This window comes from Aulostomus chinensis, chromosome 12 (assembly GCF_037954235.1).
Source record: "Aulostomus chinensis isolate RoL2024-O1b breed Wild chromosome 12, RoL_Achi_v1.0, whole genome shotgun sequence".
NCBI classification, from domain to species: Eukaryota; Metazoa; Chordata; class Actinopteri; order Syngnathiformes; family Aulostomidae; genus Aulostomus; species Aulostomus chinensis.
Window position 1 is genome coordinate 24,749,323 of NC_141331.1, and position 19,784 is coordinate 24,769,106.

The 19,784-nt window shown below is 41.6% G+C and overlaps 1 protein-coding gene across 2 annotated transcripts; it reads left to right on the forward strand.

The window, feature by feature from the left end:
* The first annotated feature begins 235 nt into the window (after positions 1-235).
* sec22a (SEC22 homolog A, vesicle trafficking protein) lies at positions 236-17,326 on the forward strand. 2 transcript variants are annotated; one of them, XM_086220874.1, is made up of 8 exons: positions 259-386; positions 1,592-1,694; positions 5,137-5,347; positions 7,402-7,565; positions 9,045-9,224; positions 11,500-11,618; positions 13,158-13,223; positions 14,603-17,326. In XM_086220874.1, the coding sequence occupies exons 3-8, from the start codon at positions 5,166-5,168 to the stop codon at positions 14,801-14,803; spliced, it is 912 nt and encodes a 303-aa protein (XP_086077000.1). In that variant the 5' UTR covers positions 259-386; positions 1,592-1,694; positions 5,137-5,165; the 3' UTR covers positions 14,804-17,326. The 2 variants fall into 2 exon arrangements, with proteins under 2 accessions (XP_086076999.1, XP_086077000.1); XM_086220873.1 differs by lacking the exon at positions 1,592-1,694 and having other exon boundaries at positions 236-386; positions 14,603-17,324.
* The last annotated feature ends 2,458 nt before the right edge of the window (positions 17,327-19,784 follow it).

Here is a 19,784-nt window from a genome sequence, read left to right on the forward strand (position 1 = left end):
TATTTTTCAAATTTGGATGAAACCAAAAACAAAACAAAATATATTTGAAAGAAATACCAGATTTCTGGCTCTTTAAATATGATATCATGCCAGGAGATGTCAGTCAGTTTGAAAAGACTGTAACATGTAGATGTTCTGCTCTTTGCTGTCATACGTCAACGACGCATAGGTGATTTTCTGTTATTTCCCTGATGGCAAAAAAAAAAACAAAAAAAACCAACACTGATGGCAGAGAGGAGGCTGGGTTACCCACAATTCATAGCGGAACAGCCACGTAAACGTGAAGAGTGACTGACCTGCTGTTGCGGGTTAGCAGCCTAAGCTGTCTACTCAGCGACAGGGCGTCATATTACACACCTCCACATGATGCTACAGCCTTTTACCAGGTACACGCCAACTAACGTTACCTTTTCCGTTTGCCATGTGTGTTTTCTCTTCAGTTTTGCTGGTGGCTTCGCGCTGTGTTGTACGGATATGGACAGTAACTAGCCTTTAGCTCTCTAGCATGCTAACCTTAGCTGAATGGAAATATCGACTCACAAGTCAGTATCAAGCTGATAATAGTAGCCAGCTGGCTAAATCGGCCCAGTTGTTTGGTGCTTCTATAAAGCAAACTACGCTTTGTACGAATGAAAGCTATTTCTTGTTTAAACATAAAATTTGTAACTTTTTACATTTAGGGTTCGACTGAGGTGGTTAACAATTGTTTTGTTTTTTTCTGCTCCAGTTATCCACGTTGATACATAGCACCAAATGTTTAGCTAGCTGGTTGAAACGTATTATTTCTGTTTGAACATTGTTGTAGAACCTTACTGGCATTTTAATCCGTCATACTAGAAGGCAGTGACCGTGAAATCTCGAGTGTGTGCTGTCGAGGCACGTCGCAAGCAACACACGTAACCCACTTCCTTTCGGGGTCTGTGGAGCTGTCCAAGGTTCTCAAACCTCGGACGAAGTGGTGGACGAAGTGCTTAAGTCATACACCTGAGTAAAAGTACACAAACCACAGTTCAAAACTTCTATGTTACAAGTTCCTCAATTGGAAATGTTAAGTTAAAGTTAGCAGGTAAAATTGTGAAAATGTACACAACAGAGTAAACAGCCCGTTACAGGATATGAGCGAGTATTTATATGTTAATATCGTCAACAGATATTTTAATGTTTGTAGGTCTTTAATTTGGAGCCTATTCAATGTTAAAAATGAATATTTGCTTTGAAGTAGTGATTGTGGAGCCCTGTCAGAAATTGTATGAAATGCATTGCATCCACTACACAATGAAGTCCATAAAAAAGAATAATTACTGACAAACAAAATATTAAAAAAAAAAACATTTTGTGGTACTGTTTCTTGAGGTTAGTCGCTTTGTACTTGGCAAGGGAGAATAAAATGGAAATCTCTAGTTACTACAGGGACTTTAGACTGCCCTCTCCTTCTCAAAGGCTCACGCTGGTGGAACAGGGGATGGGATCCGCTCTGATACTTAATCACTTTCTTCCTTGTACTTTGAGTCGAATCAATGGCTTTTGGGGTTTGCCAGGTACTTTACTTGCCATTGACACAGTCCTATTGCATTTATTCTTAAATCTACAGTGAACGGATCAGCAGAAAAGAGAAAAGTTCATACCCTCTTTACCATCGTTATGTTCACCGCTTCTAAAATGTGCTGACAGAGACCTGCGAGTTCTCTGAAAAGGTAAAGTTGATGTGAGCATGTCTTGGAAATATACTATGAGTTTCATGCACATTCACAGAAAGAATTTTCTTTCCAAATTTTCCATATTTCGACAGTCAAGTGAAACTGGCCTTTTTTTACATTTTGTTTTTAGAGTAAGGTTGTTTTTTTTTTTTAGGTGCTTTGATTTCTAGCTGGCTAACATGGCACTGTCTTTGAAGGGCCAGAAACACAGCTTCACCCAAGGGTCTACTCTGTGCTGAAGGCCAACTCTTGACATGTTGTACATATATGTAAAGAATCTGAAAATTTTCACATGATAAATTTCTTAGTAAAAAAAATAGTAAAGAAAGAAAGAAGAGCACAGGGGACAGAGCACAGTTGGGAGTACAGCCTGTGCTCGTTCATTGTTCGCCCTGATACCAAATGGCAGGAAAGGAAATCGGTGATCCAGAGAACAAACCAATCAATAAGTCTTCATGAGAAGATGTTACCAGAGAATTGAGAGCTGAGCTAAAGGCTTCTCGGATGCACCAGATGTTTCGTAGCAGAGTCAGCACAGCATCAACTGTACATCTGTGAAATGGGAATTGATCGAGCTGTGGTGGTAGAGTGAATGGTCAGAGCTTGCTTCGTGGCTTTATCATGTAAGTTATTGCAGTCGACCAAAAATGTGCTTGGCTATATTTTGGCTACATTTCTATATGTCTTTACATGCGTCTACAAGGAACTGAAAGAACCCTGTAAAGATTCATTGTAGCTGAGGAGCAGAGCCTTGATGAAGAAAGGTGATGGGTTTACATCCTAGATGATGTCTAGAAAAGGCTTTCAAATTTCTGATTTTTTTACCGTTTTGAATTCAGATATAATTTTTCAAAAAGGAATCATGGTGCATCTAAGAATCCACATCCCCCTCACTCAACCCCAAGATGCACTCTTATCCTACCTTCCATGCAAGGGACTGGATCTGCTCACTAAGCACCCAGGAGAGAGAAAATAAACTCTGGTTGAACTAAAATGGTATAACTTTGATGAAGGACTTACAGTGATGAGTCACGTCGCCTTGAGTTTCAAGGCAAAGTCTTTGTGTAAACCTTCTTACTTCTCTTGCAAAAGCATTTCGTAAATTGGATTTAAGAAATATAGGACTAATTTATATGCGTCTATGTTGGTGAAAGTGTCTTTTTTTAAACAGTGTGAAAATTTGGGGGTCAATGTTTTAAGTAACAGTGTGGCTGATGTTTTGTTTTATTTTGTATCCTAATTTTGAAAAAAGTCCTGAATAACTGAACTGTTTTGAAGAAATTTCGGAAATTCAATGAGAGGTGCATTTTTTTGTGAGTGGCAGGATTGTACACAACACACTCTTCACTGGTCAACTTCAGTCCAGCTCTGGTGTTTGTCCAATCAATAAACAATCAATACAACTTCATTTGTGTAGTTAGCACATTTCATACAAATACAACACAACGCAAAGTGCCCCACACTCTCAAATAAGTAAATACATAAGACATCTGCAACCACCACCTCACTCCTGGACTGAATAGCAAGCACAATGAATCAGGTATTAAAGACCTGAGGTAACGATCTGCAGTAAGTTTGTTTGGCTCATGGTGTTCATTTGATTTTATTCAGAGCTCATGAATGGAGTGTCCACCTTTTTAAAATAATGTCACGAAACTCTTCCCAAAATGATCACAATTTTAGTGATGCAGCATGTTGGAACTTGTATCTGTGTAGGTCATTGTGGCTCTGGTGACTTTGTAGCCCATCAAAAACACATTGTGACTTTTGGACCAGTGCCACCCTCCTAGACTGCTTACATCTTTAGTTCTATTCCGTAAGAACTGCCTTGCATTTCCTGGTGGGTAAAAAAATTCTGTAAACTGCTCATCTAATGTGGCACACCTGTTCCTGCTAAGTAAACTGTTACAAATGTCACGTTTACTAATTACAGCATTAACGACATAAACACTGAAGCATTTCACATTAGAGTCACAAGTTATTATAATTTCACTGTGTTATCCAAATAGATTTGTAATCAATTTAATTACTGTACAAACACAGCTTGAAACCTGTAACTGTGTTCTGAAATATTGTTTCTTAGGTAAAGCTCAAACAATTGTAACGTATTTCACAATTTTGATAACTCTACATTTAATGAAATGGGCGTTGAGCTATACTTTTGATTGGTGACTTGTCAATTGTTCCTCCTGTCCATGCTGGCAAGAACAAAATCCCTTCAGCTGAAGCTCAGATGAGGTTTGACTTTGTCATATCTGTTGAGGCGACTGTGGATTTGTCCTCCATTGATATGGCAACAGAGGAAAAGATTACAACAGACTGCTAACTCTGTGAGAGGCAGCGTGAGTCGAGGGGAGGGCTTGGTGATGTGGCTGCACTCAGTCATACTGTTATCTCGGTCATTCTGACTGTCATCTCTCACCCCTCCAGACTTCAAACTAAGCACCACTATTTCTTGAAGTTCTTGCTAGTTCGATGTTGCTCAGATGAATATCTGTTGTGATAATTGAGTCACAGACCACTTCCAGACCTGCAGTCAGTACAGGTACTGTGCCTGTTACTGGAGAGAAGACATAGCAGTCATTCTGGCTGACTCCAGTTTTCTTATCATGGCAACCCAGGCTGAGGCCAGGACCAGAAAACCAAATTTCAGTGGCGGATGCTAAGCAGTGAGCACTATATGTATGTCACCTTCTGACTGAGTGGCATGTGGTCACATTGTGTGTGCTTAGAACTAATCAGTCACTGCACTCTTAAGGGCTCTTGGAATGCACTTGTATTGTATGGTAAATTGAGTTATGTTCTGAATGGTCTTCAATATTTTCTGGCTCATTAAAGACTGCAGCAATCTGTCAGTAGCCTCAAAATTTAAGTGAGTAGCCAGAATAGCGCTAAATAAATAAGCAACTTATCCTTAACAGATTTTATAGTTAAGTTGTATGTTATTGTATTTTATTTTTATTTTAAGTTGATATATACATATATGTTTAGAATATACCAATCTTAACTTTTTTTTAAGTTGTAAAAATCCATAAATGTGAATTCATTGATGAAATAAATCTTATAGACCAGTTGTTGCTTGGTACCTGAAGGTTTGCTGGTTCGAATGTCACTTCCTCCAGCATTGTAAAGCATTTTGCATAAAAGTCCAATATCAGTTCAGTCCATTCACCACAATGTGCTGTCGATAATGGCAACGTGAGCATTTCTGAATGTGAAACATCCTTAAAACTTAAAGACACTGCTACCAAGGTGGATCTGGAAAGAACTGTTGTCTACTATTTTTTTAGATATGTTAACACGCTTGCTGGACATGATTTTGAAAATATAATATTGAATTGAAAGCCTTGTTCTCAACAACAGCATTGGACCACTGCAGTTGGAGATTTTTGACTCATCTTTCAAATCTGTGCTTCTTTTCACCATGTGTGCATTACAGGGCTTCGGGTAGAGCACCAGATATATAAGATGGCCGTGGTGTTGTTCGCCTCTGTGGTCCGGGTCAAAGACGGCCTACCTCTCTCCGCATCCACTGACTACGAGCAGGACAAAGAACTTCAGGAAACAAAGAGACACCTCAAAGGTCTCTCCAAGAAACTGAATCAGTTTCCTGACCGCTGCACCCTTAAGACTGGACCATACAATGTCAAGTAGGTTTGTGTGCTGCTTTGGTTTAGACTTCTTATTTGTGTTTGTATTTAAAAGCAACTACCCAGTAATTAAACTGGCATTTCAGTTCTGCTCTCCTGTGGACCACTCCTGCAAAGTTCTGACTGCTAAAATGCCTTTTAATGTTTAGTGATTTGGTAATAAGGCCTTCACTTGAGATGTCTTTTTCTCAAAGTCCTTGTGGTACTCAGGGGAACAACCATGAAGCATGTGTGCAGTGTGCTATCTATCCGTCTGTTATCTGTACTGCTCATCCTGTTTGGGTTGCAGGGAGCTGGAGCCTCAGCTACTCAGTCATATCAAGACAGAGGACATGAACTTAAAAGAAACAGAACCATCAGTGAACCAACAGCACCTTTCGACAAACACATCTCTTTTGATATGAGTCTCTACATAAAAGCTTGAACCATCCGGAGAACATTGGAAGACATGAGGTGCACAATGCAAACATTTACAGGAAAAGCCCTCCCATCTCCTCTCCAGCAGCTCCTTTTGTTATTGGAGTTTAGGTACCACCAGATTTGCCAGGTAAATGTTAAAACAGGTCCAGTCACTAAGCTCAAAACAAGAACAATGTAGAACAAGCAGGTGAAGAAAAAAAATGAAACCCGGTGACCCAAACTGCAGTGAAACAGCAGTCTTCATTCTCTCCGTGTGACATCCAGTTATCTGAATTCATGTCACAGTTGAAGCTGTCACAAAATTATGTGAACTCATGAGTCTCATTGCGACCGGAGCCTGGCAGTTTTTTCAGTGCTGTTACAACATGACTACTCAAGTGAAAGTACGTGTTTGTCCCGTGAAAATGGTCTGAGCCGTGGTTCCTGTGAGAACACAGAAGGTATTCATGCATGTAGCATGTTTGCCTTGTGCTGATTCGAGTCATGGGCTAATCTTTTCTGTGATAAACATGTTTCTTTTAAAAGCTGTCAAGCCTAAAATATTTCTTTTGATCAGATCTTCTAAAAGGCCTCGTGTGAAGCTGGCCAATATCTCTTAACACTGGCTCCTCATCAAAGTCAAAGGCAAATTCAAAATTGTTTTGATCAATTTTGAGCGCTGGATGATCAGACACTGCATCAGAGAGCAATTATTCCCTCTGTCAGCAATACTGAAGGTCTCTGAGGTCCTCTGATCAGTACTCCTCCTTGGTCCCTCTTCCAGGCTTAAAACTAAATACAACAGCATCTCTTTGAAATGGTGGCTTCTTTGGAATTTATTTCATTTGGATGTATTGTATGTCTCTTGCTTCAGTCCCATGGTGAAGAAATTTTGGCCCAGAAAGGTTCATCTGCCTTATCTAATGACAGATTTTTATCACGCATCCCATCAGTGTTGCTTCAAGCAGCTTGTTGGTGTTAATCAGACCTGTGACACAGGAACCAGGTGTTTGCAAGCCTCCTTCTTTTATTGTTGGCTTTGCAGGGTCATTTGACTTGTGAGGTGAAGCAGTTACACAAGGGCATGCTAGCAAAAGCTGTGTCTTTGGTCATACTCATGTCACTTCTTTTTTCCAGCTCTGCGATAACCATCAATTAAGTCCTCACAGTTCGTTGATCTGTGCCCCACATCAATTAAAATGCTTTTTCCCGTATAAATTTTCTCTTTTTGTGCTCTCAGCTATTCGGATAATGTAGAAGTATTTATATCTGGGGAATTAAGTCTGAGCTCAATGTATCAATCAACACAGCAGAGCTAAAACCAGGAGTGTTTGGCAAAGTGCTTTTGTATGTGACTTGGCTGTTGGGTTGAGTCAACCATGTAAGTGTGAATGTTTGGGACGCTGAAGTGTTGTACTGCGAACTGTTTAGAGACCCAACCAGAAGAAGAATTGTCCTGTTTTACTTTTAGAATCCGCAATGACGTTGTGCTTTGTATTTGTGTGTGTGTGTGTGGGGGGGGTGGTTGCGTTCGGCATTCAGTTTTGATGATTAGGATGGGGGCTAAGGAATGCATTATGTTAATGAAGGGTAGTAATGAAGATGGTAAAATCCACTCTGGGTGTGTGTGTGTGTGTGTGTGTGTGTGTTCTCAGTTTCACAAGTGCACTGGGTGTTGGATACATGATGGTGTGCACTGCAAACTACCCCAATGTGCTGGCGTTCTGCTTCCTGGACGAGCTACAGAAGGAGTTTATCTTCACCTATGACACCAAGAGAATTAGCAGCGCCGTGCGACCGTACTCCTTCATTGAGTTTGGTAAGCTTCATTGAGTTTTACTGCATTTTGCGGCCAAATGACCCATAATGTCCACAGCATCAGGCTGCATCAGGTTCACAGCTCCGACGGCCTCTACCATTATTACCACCTATTTTCATAAGTCTGGTCTTACTTTTATCAGAACTGCTTGTGTTTCTGAAGTGTGATATTAACTTATGAGTGTTTATAATTATTGACTGATAAAATCAAATTAATTTTCAGACGTTACCAGATACAGCAGACCAAGTGTTTTTTTGTAATGGAACACCAAAGGAGCGAGGCATCTGTTGTAGAAAGTCTGTTTTTCCACTCCGGTTCTCAGCAAACTTCTCCATGCAGTGGCTCTCATTTAAATGCATTCCTGCTTTGGCTGTAAGAACTGTGAAATATAATCACAGCTCACGTCAACCAACAGTCATTACTGAGCTGCTGTGCTGCTTTTAAAATAATTCTATGACCGGTGTCTCATAAAAAGACTAAAGAAACCACAGCAGGTAGCGGCTGTGCTGAGAGATCGGTTATGGTAACATTAAAGGTGAACGAGGTCAGAGTGAGTTAGAAGCAACAAAAGCGTGTCATGTGACTGCATCTGAACTAGCTGCAAACCAGTGTTCAGTGTACGTCCAACACAAAATTCTCAGTGGACAGTGGAATGCCGATGGAGCCCTGATGCAGCCAGATCACGGATATAAGAAGTATCACATGGTAAACTTGATCATGGCGGTTGCTCAGAGGCAAAAAGCAAGTCTTTGAAGATTCCACATTTTTTGCATCCCTATTTCTCCAATTTCCATCCAGATGAGCATGACATAGTCATGCTCCTGTGATGTCACTTCGAATCTCCCGGGGGAGGAACCACCTTGGGATGATTCATGAACAGTTCAAGTAGAAGTACCAGGAGGTTTTCCTGTTCTATTCACAGTATGGGAGCACACCTGTTGAACAAATCTTGCTCTGTTTTGCCTTGAGCATTAGCCTTTCATGATTCTGTTCCTGTGTGGTGAAGAAACACCATCTGGAACAAGGTACACTCTCCAGGGCTCATCAGAATGTGCACTGGGAAATGGGAAGTGGAACTACTGGAGTTTGCACCAGAAAATAGCCACATTTCATCACTAAATTCCTCCAGATATCCTAAACATACAATGCAGTGTGTATTGAATTGGAATGCCTAATAATTAAAGTTTTTAATTAATGGTAATGTGTTTTTAATTTATTAATTACTCGTTAAAATCTGTAAAATGCCAAATAAGCCAAATTAACTGCTTCAAATGGCATGCTTGGTCTAAGTACTGTAATTGTCCAAAAGATCCACAAATTGAAAACCTGTCAGGGTTTCTGATTATTGACTAATCGCCAAAATTCCAAAGTATCCAAGGCTGCATTCCCATAAATATCCTGCTCTGTCATGCTTCCTTAATCCCCCTTGTGTTTCTCCTGTGTCATTAATCACCTCGCTGTTGTTCTGTCATACAACAGACACATTCATCCAAAAGACCAAACAGCGCTACAACAGCCCTCGCTCGCTGTCCACCAAGATCAACCTTGCTGACATGCAGACAGAGATCAAGCTGCGGCCGCCGTACCAGCTCTCCCCTGAGGACCTGCAGGCTATCAATGGATTCTCGGTGTACACGTCCTCAAAGTACAAGGGCATAGGTAGGACACTAGCTGCTCCCATACACACATACACACTCTCTGCACGCCCTACTCAAGTTAAAAGAGGTTTGCTAGTATAATACGCTTATTTAATTTTCTTCCTGGGATCAATATTGTCTCATCTTACCCTCATGACTGTGCATTATTAGGACTGCTTGTACTGGTCTTTGTAACACAATGGGATTGAAAGGTTGCTTCAATTCCCATTGTTAATAAAACATTAGCTGTCCCAGTAAAGGAGCAGTCGTGGATGCTCTGTTACCCCTCCAAAAGCCAAAAGTTCATTTATGAACTTCAACTCAAAAATGTGGACCATGTATGCTCTTGCTATGATGGGTAACTTTGAACTTCCATCACGTCAGTTCCTGCAGCTCTAAATACTGGCTCTATGACTTTGATACACAGCACACGAGGTTGTCCTTCACTGTCCTATTTTCGCTTCGTCATTCATTTTAAGGCTGGGCGGCATCCAGCGTTTGACACTGTGAAACCTTCCCCTAATTTTACTGTGATATCCAGTGTTACTAACGGATTGAATTTTCACAGGCGGACCTGAAGGGAGCTGCCAGTTCCAAGTTAGATTATTGTTATTGCTGCTGTACAATTTCCTGCCACAAGGTGGCTGCAGTTCACTTTAATGCCGGTGAAGTATTCAACACTTCTTTTATTTTAAAAAATGTTGGTACTTCTTTGAGTTTTATTCTCTTAACAATATCAGAGATGGAATATGAAAGGCTAACTGGTTGGATGGCAGTAGTACTGGTTGGGGGCTTGAACTTGACATGTTACCTTTCAGCAGTTAGCAGATTATTGATTCAGAGAAGGGATTGTCAGTATAAAGCATTTCCAGCTGTAGCTACCATCATCTTGATGCTAATATTGTACACAGCCTCGCTGACATTTGTTGGCTGTTTCTTGTTTGGTCGCAACCCAAAATGCTGCCAAATTGCAACAGTTGCAGTCCTTCTGAGGACCAAGTTGCTCACCATCTGTTTTCTCTAATTCTACCCTCTAAGGAGAAGTTGTTAATATTCATGCTGGTACATTACAGCCTCTAAATTATTACTTTATTGGCAGGTTATTTAGACGACACTGTTCACAAAATTACGACACTGACAGTTGTAAATGGGCTTCGTTTTTATGGTGCCGTCCACGCTGAAAGGACTTTACAATGCCGGTGTACTCATTCATTCACACATGGATTGTGGAGGCTGCCATGTAAAGTGCCAACCAATTCATCAAAAGCAACATGCTGCCCCCAGTGGTGTTGGACAGACACTTTATTAATATTATGAACATAAACACAGCAGAATTTTGAATAATGGAAAAGACACCATTGTCATGTTATGATACTCAGGGACACCACCCAGTTCTCCATCAGCAAAATCTTTTGATTTACACAGGAGCTCTGTTAATGTGCAGATGATTACTGACAATGTGAAATGAGAAAACACTGTTCAGCAGGGAAAACAAGGGGTGGGGATGGGGCTCAGTGTTACACTTGAGCTGCTCGCAGTCCTGTAAAACAACAATAACAAATATAACAAAAAATAAATCTAAGAAAAGATCGACCTTTTTTTCTCCCTAAATGACATCAAATCTCACAAAATGACTAAACCCAATAGTCCTTCTCTCAGTATTTTTTCAAATGTCTTTGCAGCTATTATTTCAGTCTGCAGAATGGTCAATGGTAAAATGAGTTTGTGTTACGTCTGTGTGTTGGGAGTAGAACTTATGTCTCTCTAGTGGCTCACTGTTTTATGGTTAGGGGGACAATGGATCTATGTGGTTTTCATGGCATGTGTTGACTGTAAAAATACAATATACCATTTGACTACATCGAGAGCACTGCCAGTCTTCTCCTGCTATGTTTGATGGTCAGATATCTCTTTGCTCAGCCAGACAGCCTCACTTTTGCCCCCCACCTCTCAGCTGCCTAAGAAAACAACCTTTTGTACATGCCGTCACAGCTCAGCTGCCCTGAGCTAAGCGATGCCACCTCAGGTCACTTAGAGCTGTTGTGCTCCTTCTCATCTTCAAAGCAGCTCTGCACGCTTTGTTCACTCTCTGTCACCCTCGCCAGGCTCCATTTTCAAAGAACATAAATCTTTTTGTCCTGAAGGATGAAGGATGCTAATCTGAAAAAGGAAGGACATTGGACTGTCCTGACTACCAGTTTTGTTATTCAAGGGTTTCTCTTGCATTTAATATATAACTGCATTTCATACATTTTAATGTGTCCTGGATGATGTTGCTGACTCTTTAATTCTTGCAGCTCCCACACAGATGTTGGAACCAGTGACCCTCCCTGGTATCGTCTCCTGTGTGCTCAGTATTCTCTGCAGTGGCCTGAACCTGCTGCGAGGTGTCCATGCTATAGAGAGTGTGTTACAGGTGAGGATGGAACCCAGCAGACACAAACATCTCGTCTCATGTAGTATTGGTTACTTGGGTCTTGCTTTCCATCCATGCAGCAGTATGTAACAATGTGGAGTCGAAACAGTGTGGAGTTTTAAAATGAATAATTGTTTAGGCACTAAGACTACAAAAAGAAAAAGGAGAGATTGGCATTTCAGTGTAGCAATTCAGTTTCATAATCATATCTGTGCTTAGAAATGTCCTTATTTATTTATTTATTTGTTTGTTTGTTTATTTATCAATCTGAAAAGGTTTCTCATATATGCAGATGCTGATATATCTATGAAAGTCCAATAGCGGCTGACAGATAAATCACTCAGGCTCCCGTCTAAGAACTCCAACAGAGTTACACATGGTCTCTGGAAGATTACATTAACTGCCAACATCAAACAGAAGTAGTCACAAACCAGCTTCAGATGTATCATTTATTTTCTTGTATGTTTTCGTGCAGCCCACTCTCAGCACACTGAGGGGGCATGGCCTTAGATTTACATGCTCTGCAGATGGTCCCGTTACTAGGCTAAGAAATCCTTCTTCCGACTTTGTTCATGTGCTTTTAATTCATGAACTGCCAACAACATGGACCCTAGGAAGTAGATGTGTTGCATTTTATTGCTTCAAGCTTATAAACAACATGTTGATAGCTGTTTTCCTGCAGATGAGTTACTATGAGGAACAATGGAACTCTTCCCAGTTGGGAACAAATTTTTCCAATCTCTCCGACACCACACAAGTACCACAACAATCTCAAAAGTCCAGATGTCTGTCCACACAGTGCTGTGTAAGCACAGGAGAGAGTGTTTTCCACAATAGTAGTGTCTCTACAGTCCAGCCCCCTTCAGTCCATATCTATATGAGCCACGCACTCCAGTGTCTCATTAAAACAAGATGGGGCCATTTGAAACAAGGGCAGAAGTCTTCCCTGATAGTGTCATCCATTTCTGTACATGATTTTCATCTTTAGGGAACACGTCTCCATTAGTGTGAGAGCATCCGCTCAAAGTGCACACAGTTGGACAGACATCCAGCAGGTTTACTGACGATTACCTCTGACTACCAGCCAGTAGTATCTGCCATGCCGTAGTCAAGAAACACAGCTAATTTGATGGACTTCCAACAACATAGAACTAGACTGAATAACTGAAACAGCTTGGTTTTATTGAGCTCACATTGAATCGATGTCAACGGACTTCAGTCATCATCTGCACAACAACAGCAATATTATATGTTGATATAATATGTCAATAAGAATTCACGGAGATTGAAATGTTTTTGTGCTTATTCTTCAAAAAAAGGGAGCAGAATTTATTTACATATAAGGTGCATTAAAGCATCAGTCTGCCACATGCTGTCATCCCGCCCTGAAACTGTAAAGGTCATATCGGATGAGACGGAAAGGACAAAAATGAAATGCAGCAGTGTGTGAATATTCTTGCCATGTTGTTTGAAGGATGCCTTGTTGGGACACGGAAGACTAGCGGTAAAAGAATAAGCCTTTTTTCTTCCTGTCCCCAGAATGACGATGAAGACTTTAATTATGTGATTGCCTTCTTCCTGGGCACAGCAGCCTGTCTCTATCAGGTAAGTGATCGTCTGCAGTGGGAGCCACCCATCACCGGCTGACTGGCTGACTATTGCACTTTACAGCTCAGCAGCTTGTCAGCTAAACTAACATTAGCAGTACACTCCACCACTTTCTCTGAAACATTTTCATCAGCTCCTTTCTGCTGATGCGGATGCTAAATGGAGCACCTCAAACTGATTTATGAGGGGAAACAAAGCTATGAAGCAGGATTTCCGACTCAAGCTGATGCAGACTGGGGAGATTTAGTCTGGCTCTTGGATGATCAGCTGAAGAACTTATAGTAGGGTACTCACATCCTGGAAATTCTGAAGGAGAGCAATTATCCAAGACAATGAGTCGGAGTTAAACAGCAGTTAGATATTAGGTAACGTCACCGTCCAACTTTGCCAGTGCTGTAACACAAGGCTGCGTTATTATGCTTCAGTGCGAAGTAATCTGATGAGTCTGTGGCAGTTAAATTAAATATTTTGGATAAATTAAGAGACATTTGACATGTTCTCTTAGGCGACAGTAACAGTAATAATCAGATATAATTTGTTATTGCTGTGCAGAGCCTAAAGTCACTTAGTTTTTGCTGATTAAGGGCAAACAGTCAAAGAGTGTGACATTCTGTGAGAAAGCTACAGGTGTAGGAGTGTGAAACATCACACTTAGTCATCATCTCTAAGCTTGTAAGAGCTGATTTCATAGATAATTTAGCCGACAGCACGGTTGACAGATCTGACCCTCATACAGAAGTGATGTTTCTCATACCAGCTTTCCAGTCGGGCCAGTGGGCCAGATGTGGCTTGCCATAAGGTGCAATTTGGCACAACAGCTGTAAGATGAAAATATCAAATTGTACTTGAAGCAACAGGTTTAAGAAAAAATATGTATTGATTTTGAAAACATTCTATAAATCACTGTTAACACTATTTACATTTCTGCATTAAAATTGCATTGAGTATGAATGTGGAATGAGAGAAGTGGCAAAGAATGAAGACGATGAGACGGTGGTACACAGACAAAGGCTTTTAAACAAGCATCCGTATCGGTTGAGTTTGGATCCTCCAAAGGAAGGTTTAGCCTTCCTGAGCTAGAAAATAATTGTTGAAGTAAAGGAGTGAGAAAATTGTATTGTGAGCTGTTTTATTTATGATGTCATACCCGAGTGTCATGAATGAACCTGCAGTATTTATTTTTAAAAAAAAGAAACGGGGGCCGCATCTCCACTTTAACCATTTAATGTTCTGTGGCGATATTAAATGATTGAAAGGGAGTTGCTGTCCTTGTCTTCATTTCTTGAAGAAGCCGTCCGATTAACCCTTAACGATTCAGCCCCTGTCTCAAATGGAGTTGAATGTGTTGTACTAACAGATGTGTTCCTGTCCTTCAGTGCTACCTGTTTGCCTACTTCTCAGTGTGGAGGAATAGCAAGTCCTTCCTGGCGTTCGCACTCATCTGCCTGTCCAACATGTATCTGTATGAACTGAGGAACATGTGGCAGATCCTCTTCCATGTGGCGGTGGGAGCCTTCATGACCCTGCAGATCAAACTGAGACAGCCGCTCGGCAAAGCGCCAGACTACAACGTCTGACCTCAAACACCAAGGGCAGAGAGACCTTCAGACTGCCGTCAGGTGTATGCAGCGTGTGGAGAGAAAATTCTGCTGCACCATGATCGTCCTGCTCACTTTGACTCGGCATGAGGGTAATGGATTCTGTTGTGGACTTCACGGAGAGGAAAACTCTGCTGCCAAGCCGATCGTATCTGGATTTTATCTAATGGAGTTCTCTGCAATCCGCGAGTATTTTATGAAGACAGTTCCTTTTAGGTCCCGGTCAAGTTCAGTTCTGCAAACCTGTACCCTGTTCCAGAAGTCACAACCCAACATACAGTTAAAACAACAACATGTTCAACACACTGGCACTGTTCAAAGTGCTGGAGTTACTCCCAGGAGTGTATTGTTGGTGATAAGGTTTTCTTTGCTGGTGCAAATATGATATCTGACTTTCACTACCAATACCATTAAATTATAATTTTTTGATACTTCAAGCAACTAAACTCTTGGGTTTATTTTGCATGTTTGGGAACTGAAGTCACAGAGCAGTCACAAAGAGAATATGTGGAAAATATGAACAATATCATATTTAAATCTGGTGGTTCAGATGCTCAGTGCCTTTTCCTATTAGTCCAGAGACTTGATGACAGTCCCTCCAGAAAGAAATATTGATGTTTGATATCCAGCTCAGTTGTTACTGTTAGCCACGTCCTCCGGTGTGTCTGACTAACATCCTGTCTCCCTGTATATTTTGGTAACGGCATTGTTGATTATTTCTTTTTTTTTTCATGTGAAACACCCACACAAACAACAAGTTGCTGTCTCTCATTTCTGCTCTCCACTTATGATGCTCCTCTCCTCCTCCATGTCTGCCTCACTTCTATTGCCTAGCAAGCCAACTCGCTGGATCACACAAGAAGAAGCTCCTACAGTGGAGTGGATGTTGCCAAATCTGTGTGAACTCATTCCTATCGCAGCTGAGGGCTGGCAGATTAATCACAATTTATTTTCACTTACAATTTTGGCTTCTGGTGATGATGAAAACCTGATAGAGATAAAATAGTTACGGTGTCACATTCATTTCATTTTCTCATGTTGAGACCAGTGCGCTCCGTAGAAGCCCCGACTCCCCTCAGCCAGGCTGTGTCATGATTAGCTCATCAGCTTTGCTTCAGCTAAGTGACCTCTCCTTGACAGGGATCATGATCTGCTTTGAATATTAAATATGTGCCTGATGTCAGCCTTCCACAGTAACATCCAGTCCCCTCGTTAAAATCCATGGAGGGACACATAAACCTTCTGTTTCTGTGAAAAATGCAGAACCTTTGAGTGTCGGTTAAACTGCTGGATGCAAGCGTATTTGTAGGTTTCGACATTCCACATCACACTTCTGTCCAATCAGGAAGTTGACCGTGATCTGCTCCCAGATGAACTTGGACATTACAAACTCAGTTCCTTGGTGGTGTTCAAGTCACAGGTTTGGGGAACATTCTCCCTTATTCTGTAGTTCCGGTGTGCGCAGACATCAAGAAAACAGATTTGCCTCTTAGGGGGACTGCGTTAGACTTGATCCCTATTAAAATCACAACTGCAAGAAAGACATATTTATTAGTTTTTCAATTCTGCACCAATCTCTCCCATTCCTCCTTTTTAACGGGGTGCGTGCACTTTTTGTAAATGTACCGTAGCTCAGTGCAGAATGGTACTCGTGGTTTCAAACGATGCAATTCAGCCGTAAATGTGCACGGATCATCAGGGTCTTATTGTCTTATGTTATATTGCAGATATTTGTCATCTGCTAGTCAGTTAGTTTTGCTGCAGTTTGTTGTTCTATGATGGCTCCGTGCCCTGTTTAGCCAGAGTGAGGTCGAATCCTCTCAGTAACAAATAGATGACCTATTGATACCAGACCTACGAGCCCACATGCCCTCGATATTTTGTGTCACTTCTGTTTCAACCTCCAAGCCCCCTGGAGTCACACACTGCTGTCAGTCAGTAACAAAGACAAAAACTCCCACCTGTGTGTGTGAGATGGGTATAGGCAGTGTTTGCTTCTTTGTTTTCAGCCAGCGTGCAGCCAAATTCGAATGGGTAATTTTCGGGAGACATCTTTGTCTTTGTGTCTCTGGGGAACAACTGAGTCATGCCTTTCTTGTTCATTGGCCATGAGTCGCTCATCAAGCTTTTGTCTCAACACATCCATCAAAAAGGAAAATGAGAGTGAGGAGCCATGCAGCTTCTCACCACGTTCACCTGGCAGATGTGTGTGATTCATCAAGGTCCGTTCCTGGCTCTGTATGGCTGAAAAGCTCATTTTTTGTTCTCACACTCTTACAGTAATTAATTGGTAGGAGTTAAAAAAAACAAAAAACAAGGCTGTAGCTAAATATTGAAAATGAATGTCATCATTGACAAGTCTTCAAAACTTAAGTGTTGTGCGTTATTTTGGTTTGGGTTTACTTTTCAGTGGAGTATCACGTGACACCTGTTGAAAGGTTCCTGTCATGGCCATATATGAACATTTATCTTGAGAATCTGAAACTTGGAAAACAGCCTTTCTCCTTTGGAACTGAGAGCAGAAATGCTTCATTTTCTCTTTCAAAGGTTCAGTGTGACATGAGCTGAACTTCACCTGAATTATATCTGCTCCTGTTTTAAGATGTTGTTCAAGGAGCTCAGCTAGAGACCAAGATGCATTAGCCCTCTAATGTGTCTGGTCCTCGGCAAAATTGAATGTTCTGTCCAACACGCCAGGAGTTCATCAAGGTTTTCCTCCTGTTATTGGACGCGTGTTCCAAAAAAAAAAAACGTAAAAAAGTTAATGTATAAATGCCATGTAATAGAGAGAGAATCAGACTTCATTCACGCATCCATCCGTTTTCTTCCACTTATTCCTGTTAAGGGTCGCGGGGGGGGGGGCTGAAACCTATCCCAGCGGCTACGGGCGAGAGGCGGGGTTCACCCTCCATCACAGGGCCAACACATAGAGACAGACAACCATTTAGAGTATCAATTAGCCTCGTCCCCAGAAGAAGCCAGAGTACGACGACTTCATCCATTTTTTTTTATTATTTTTTTTTTTTTACAAGAAACGGCACAGGAGAACTTTGGATTCCTGGTGGTCATTCGTTGTCTTCGGACGCTTCATCATAGGGAGCAGCGATGTCTTCTGGGCGCGCATTAATGAAACAGAAATACAGTTCACATCATGACCAAAGAGTGTCTTTAAGTGAGAAACACACTGAGGTGTAAATTGCCCTCAACTTGAAGCACAATTTCAACCCAGCATGCTTCAAGTGAAGGTCAGTGGTGTTTTTTGAGGCAAAGATCACACAGCTGGGGGCTCACAGTTACGCTGTTAAAGGTCAACATCATCAAGTTGGAGGATTTTATTTTCTCCGGTGATGGTCTGATCCACCCAGACCAGCAGAGTTAACTCTTCTGAGGTCATCGTCAGCCTTTTTATTCCTGCAGTCTCTTGAGTTCCATCTAAAGATGCGTGGAATCTTTGGAATTCAGTCCACATCCTGTTGTGGAATCAAAGTCGTTATTTGACGTAATGGCCGTTTAACCTCATAGCACAAGAGTGTTGATATTAATGCTGTCATAGAATAGGAAACACTCGCGTGCTGACTGGCAGATTAGCATTTTACGTCTGTCTTTTAAATTCTCTATCATTTATAAGCTGGGCTCATGATAGACAGACAAAGGTGTCAGCGTGTAAACCAAAGGGTGTGGTGTTGCTGCCCTCTCTTGGTCAAACGCTGTGGAGCTAAATAAACAGAGGCACTACTTAATGAAGATAAGATCAGGTCAGTGTCTCCTGACCCTGAGAGGACTTCAGTCTTTAGTGCATTAAAAACAAAGTGTTTAGATACTCACCATAATACTGTCTGGACCAGAATATGACGATGCCTGAACAATACAGCCAGATTTAGAAGCTGAATGTTTCTACGGGTTTCAGGAATCTCCATCTGAGATTCACCGCTCTGTTCATCGATAACTGGAGGCAATACTTCGCCCAAAAAATGTGTTCTGCCTCTCAAGCTCTCCCAAATTGTTGTCTTCAGCTGACAAAGACACTCCTTCCCGCGTCACATCTTTGTGACCCCAGAGTGCAGAAAGAACATGGCTTGAAGCTGAATGGTTGTGTACGCAAACGGCAGTTCAAACAACGACTAATTTAGATCCTTTTGACCAGAGAAACAGGACAAAGGTCTTATGGCATAAATGAATGAAGCTGGAAGGATAGCCAGGCATCAAAGGCTGAGCAGCCTTAAAAGAAATTACTGATTGATTCAAAGTTGACTTTCTTTTCCTCCTGAAAATACGGTTAAAGTAGCTTTCTTTCATTAAGGACTGCTGTTAATATACCTGGCTACAATGGGTTGAGGAAAGACAGGTCTTCAGTTTGATTCCAAAATAGTGAGTGAGTCAATTTGAGAGTAGATTACCTCAGCTGGACTTGAACGACAATCTGATGACGATGACAGCAAGAGTCGGTGAGACAACACTTGAACCCTCCAAGACAGTCACACAGGCGTCACAACTTTGAACGGCCACTGACAAATTATCCACTTTGGACTGGATGAAGGGCTGCACGGTGGAGCAGTGGTCAGCACTGTGGCCTCACAGCAAGAAGGTTCCGGGTTCGAGTCCCGGCTCGGGCGTGGGATCTTTCTGTGTGAGTCTCCATGTTCTCCCTGTTCCTGTGTGGGTTCTCTCTGGTACTCCAGCTTCTTCCCACCATCTAAAAAAACATGCAATTGGGGACGAGGCTGATTGATTCTCTAAATTGACCGTAGGTATGAATGTGAGTGTGAATGGTTGTCTGTCTCTGTGTGTTGGCCCTGTGATGGACTGGTGACCTGTCCAGGGTGAACCCTGAGAGCCCCCCCCACCCACCCCCCGCGACCCTTACTAGTAAGGAATAAGCGGAAGACGACGATGGATGGATGAAGCACCAACATCCGGGCTACCACGTGAAGTGAGAACTTCAGGAATTATGAAATAAAGT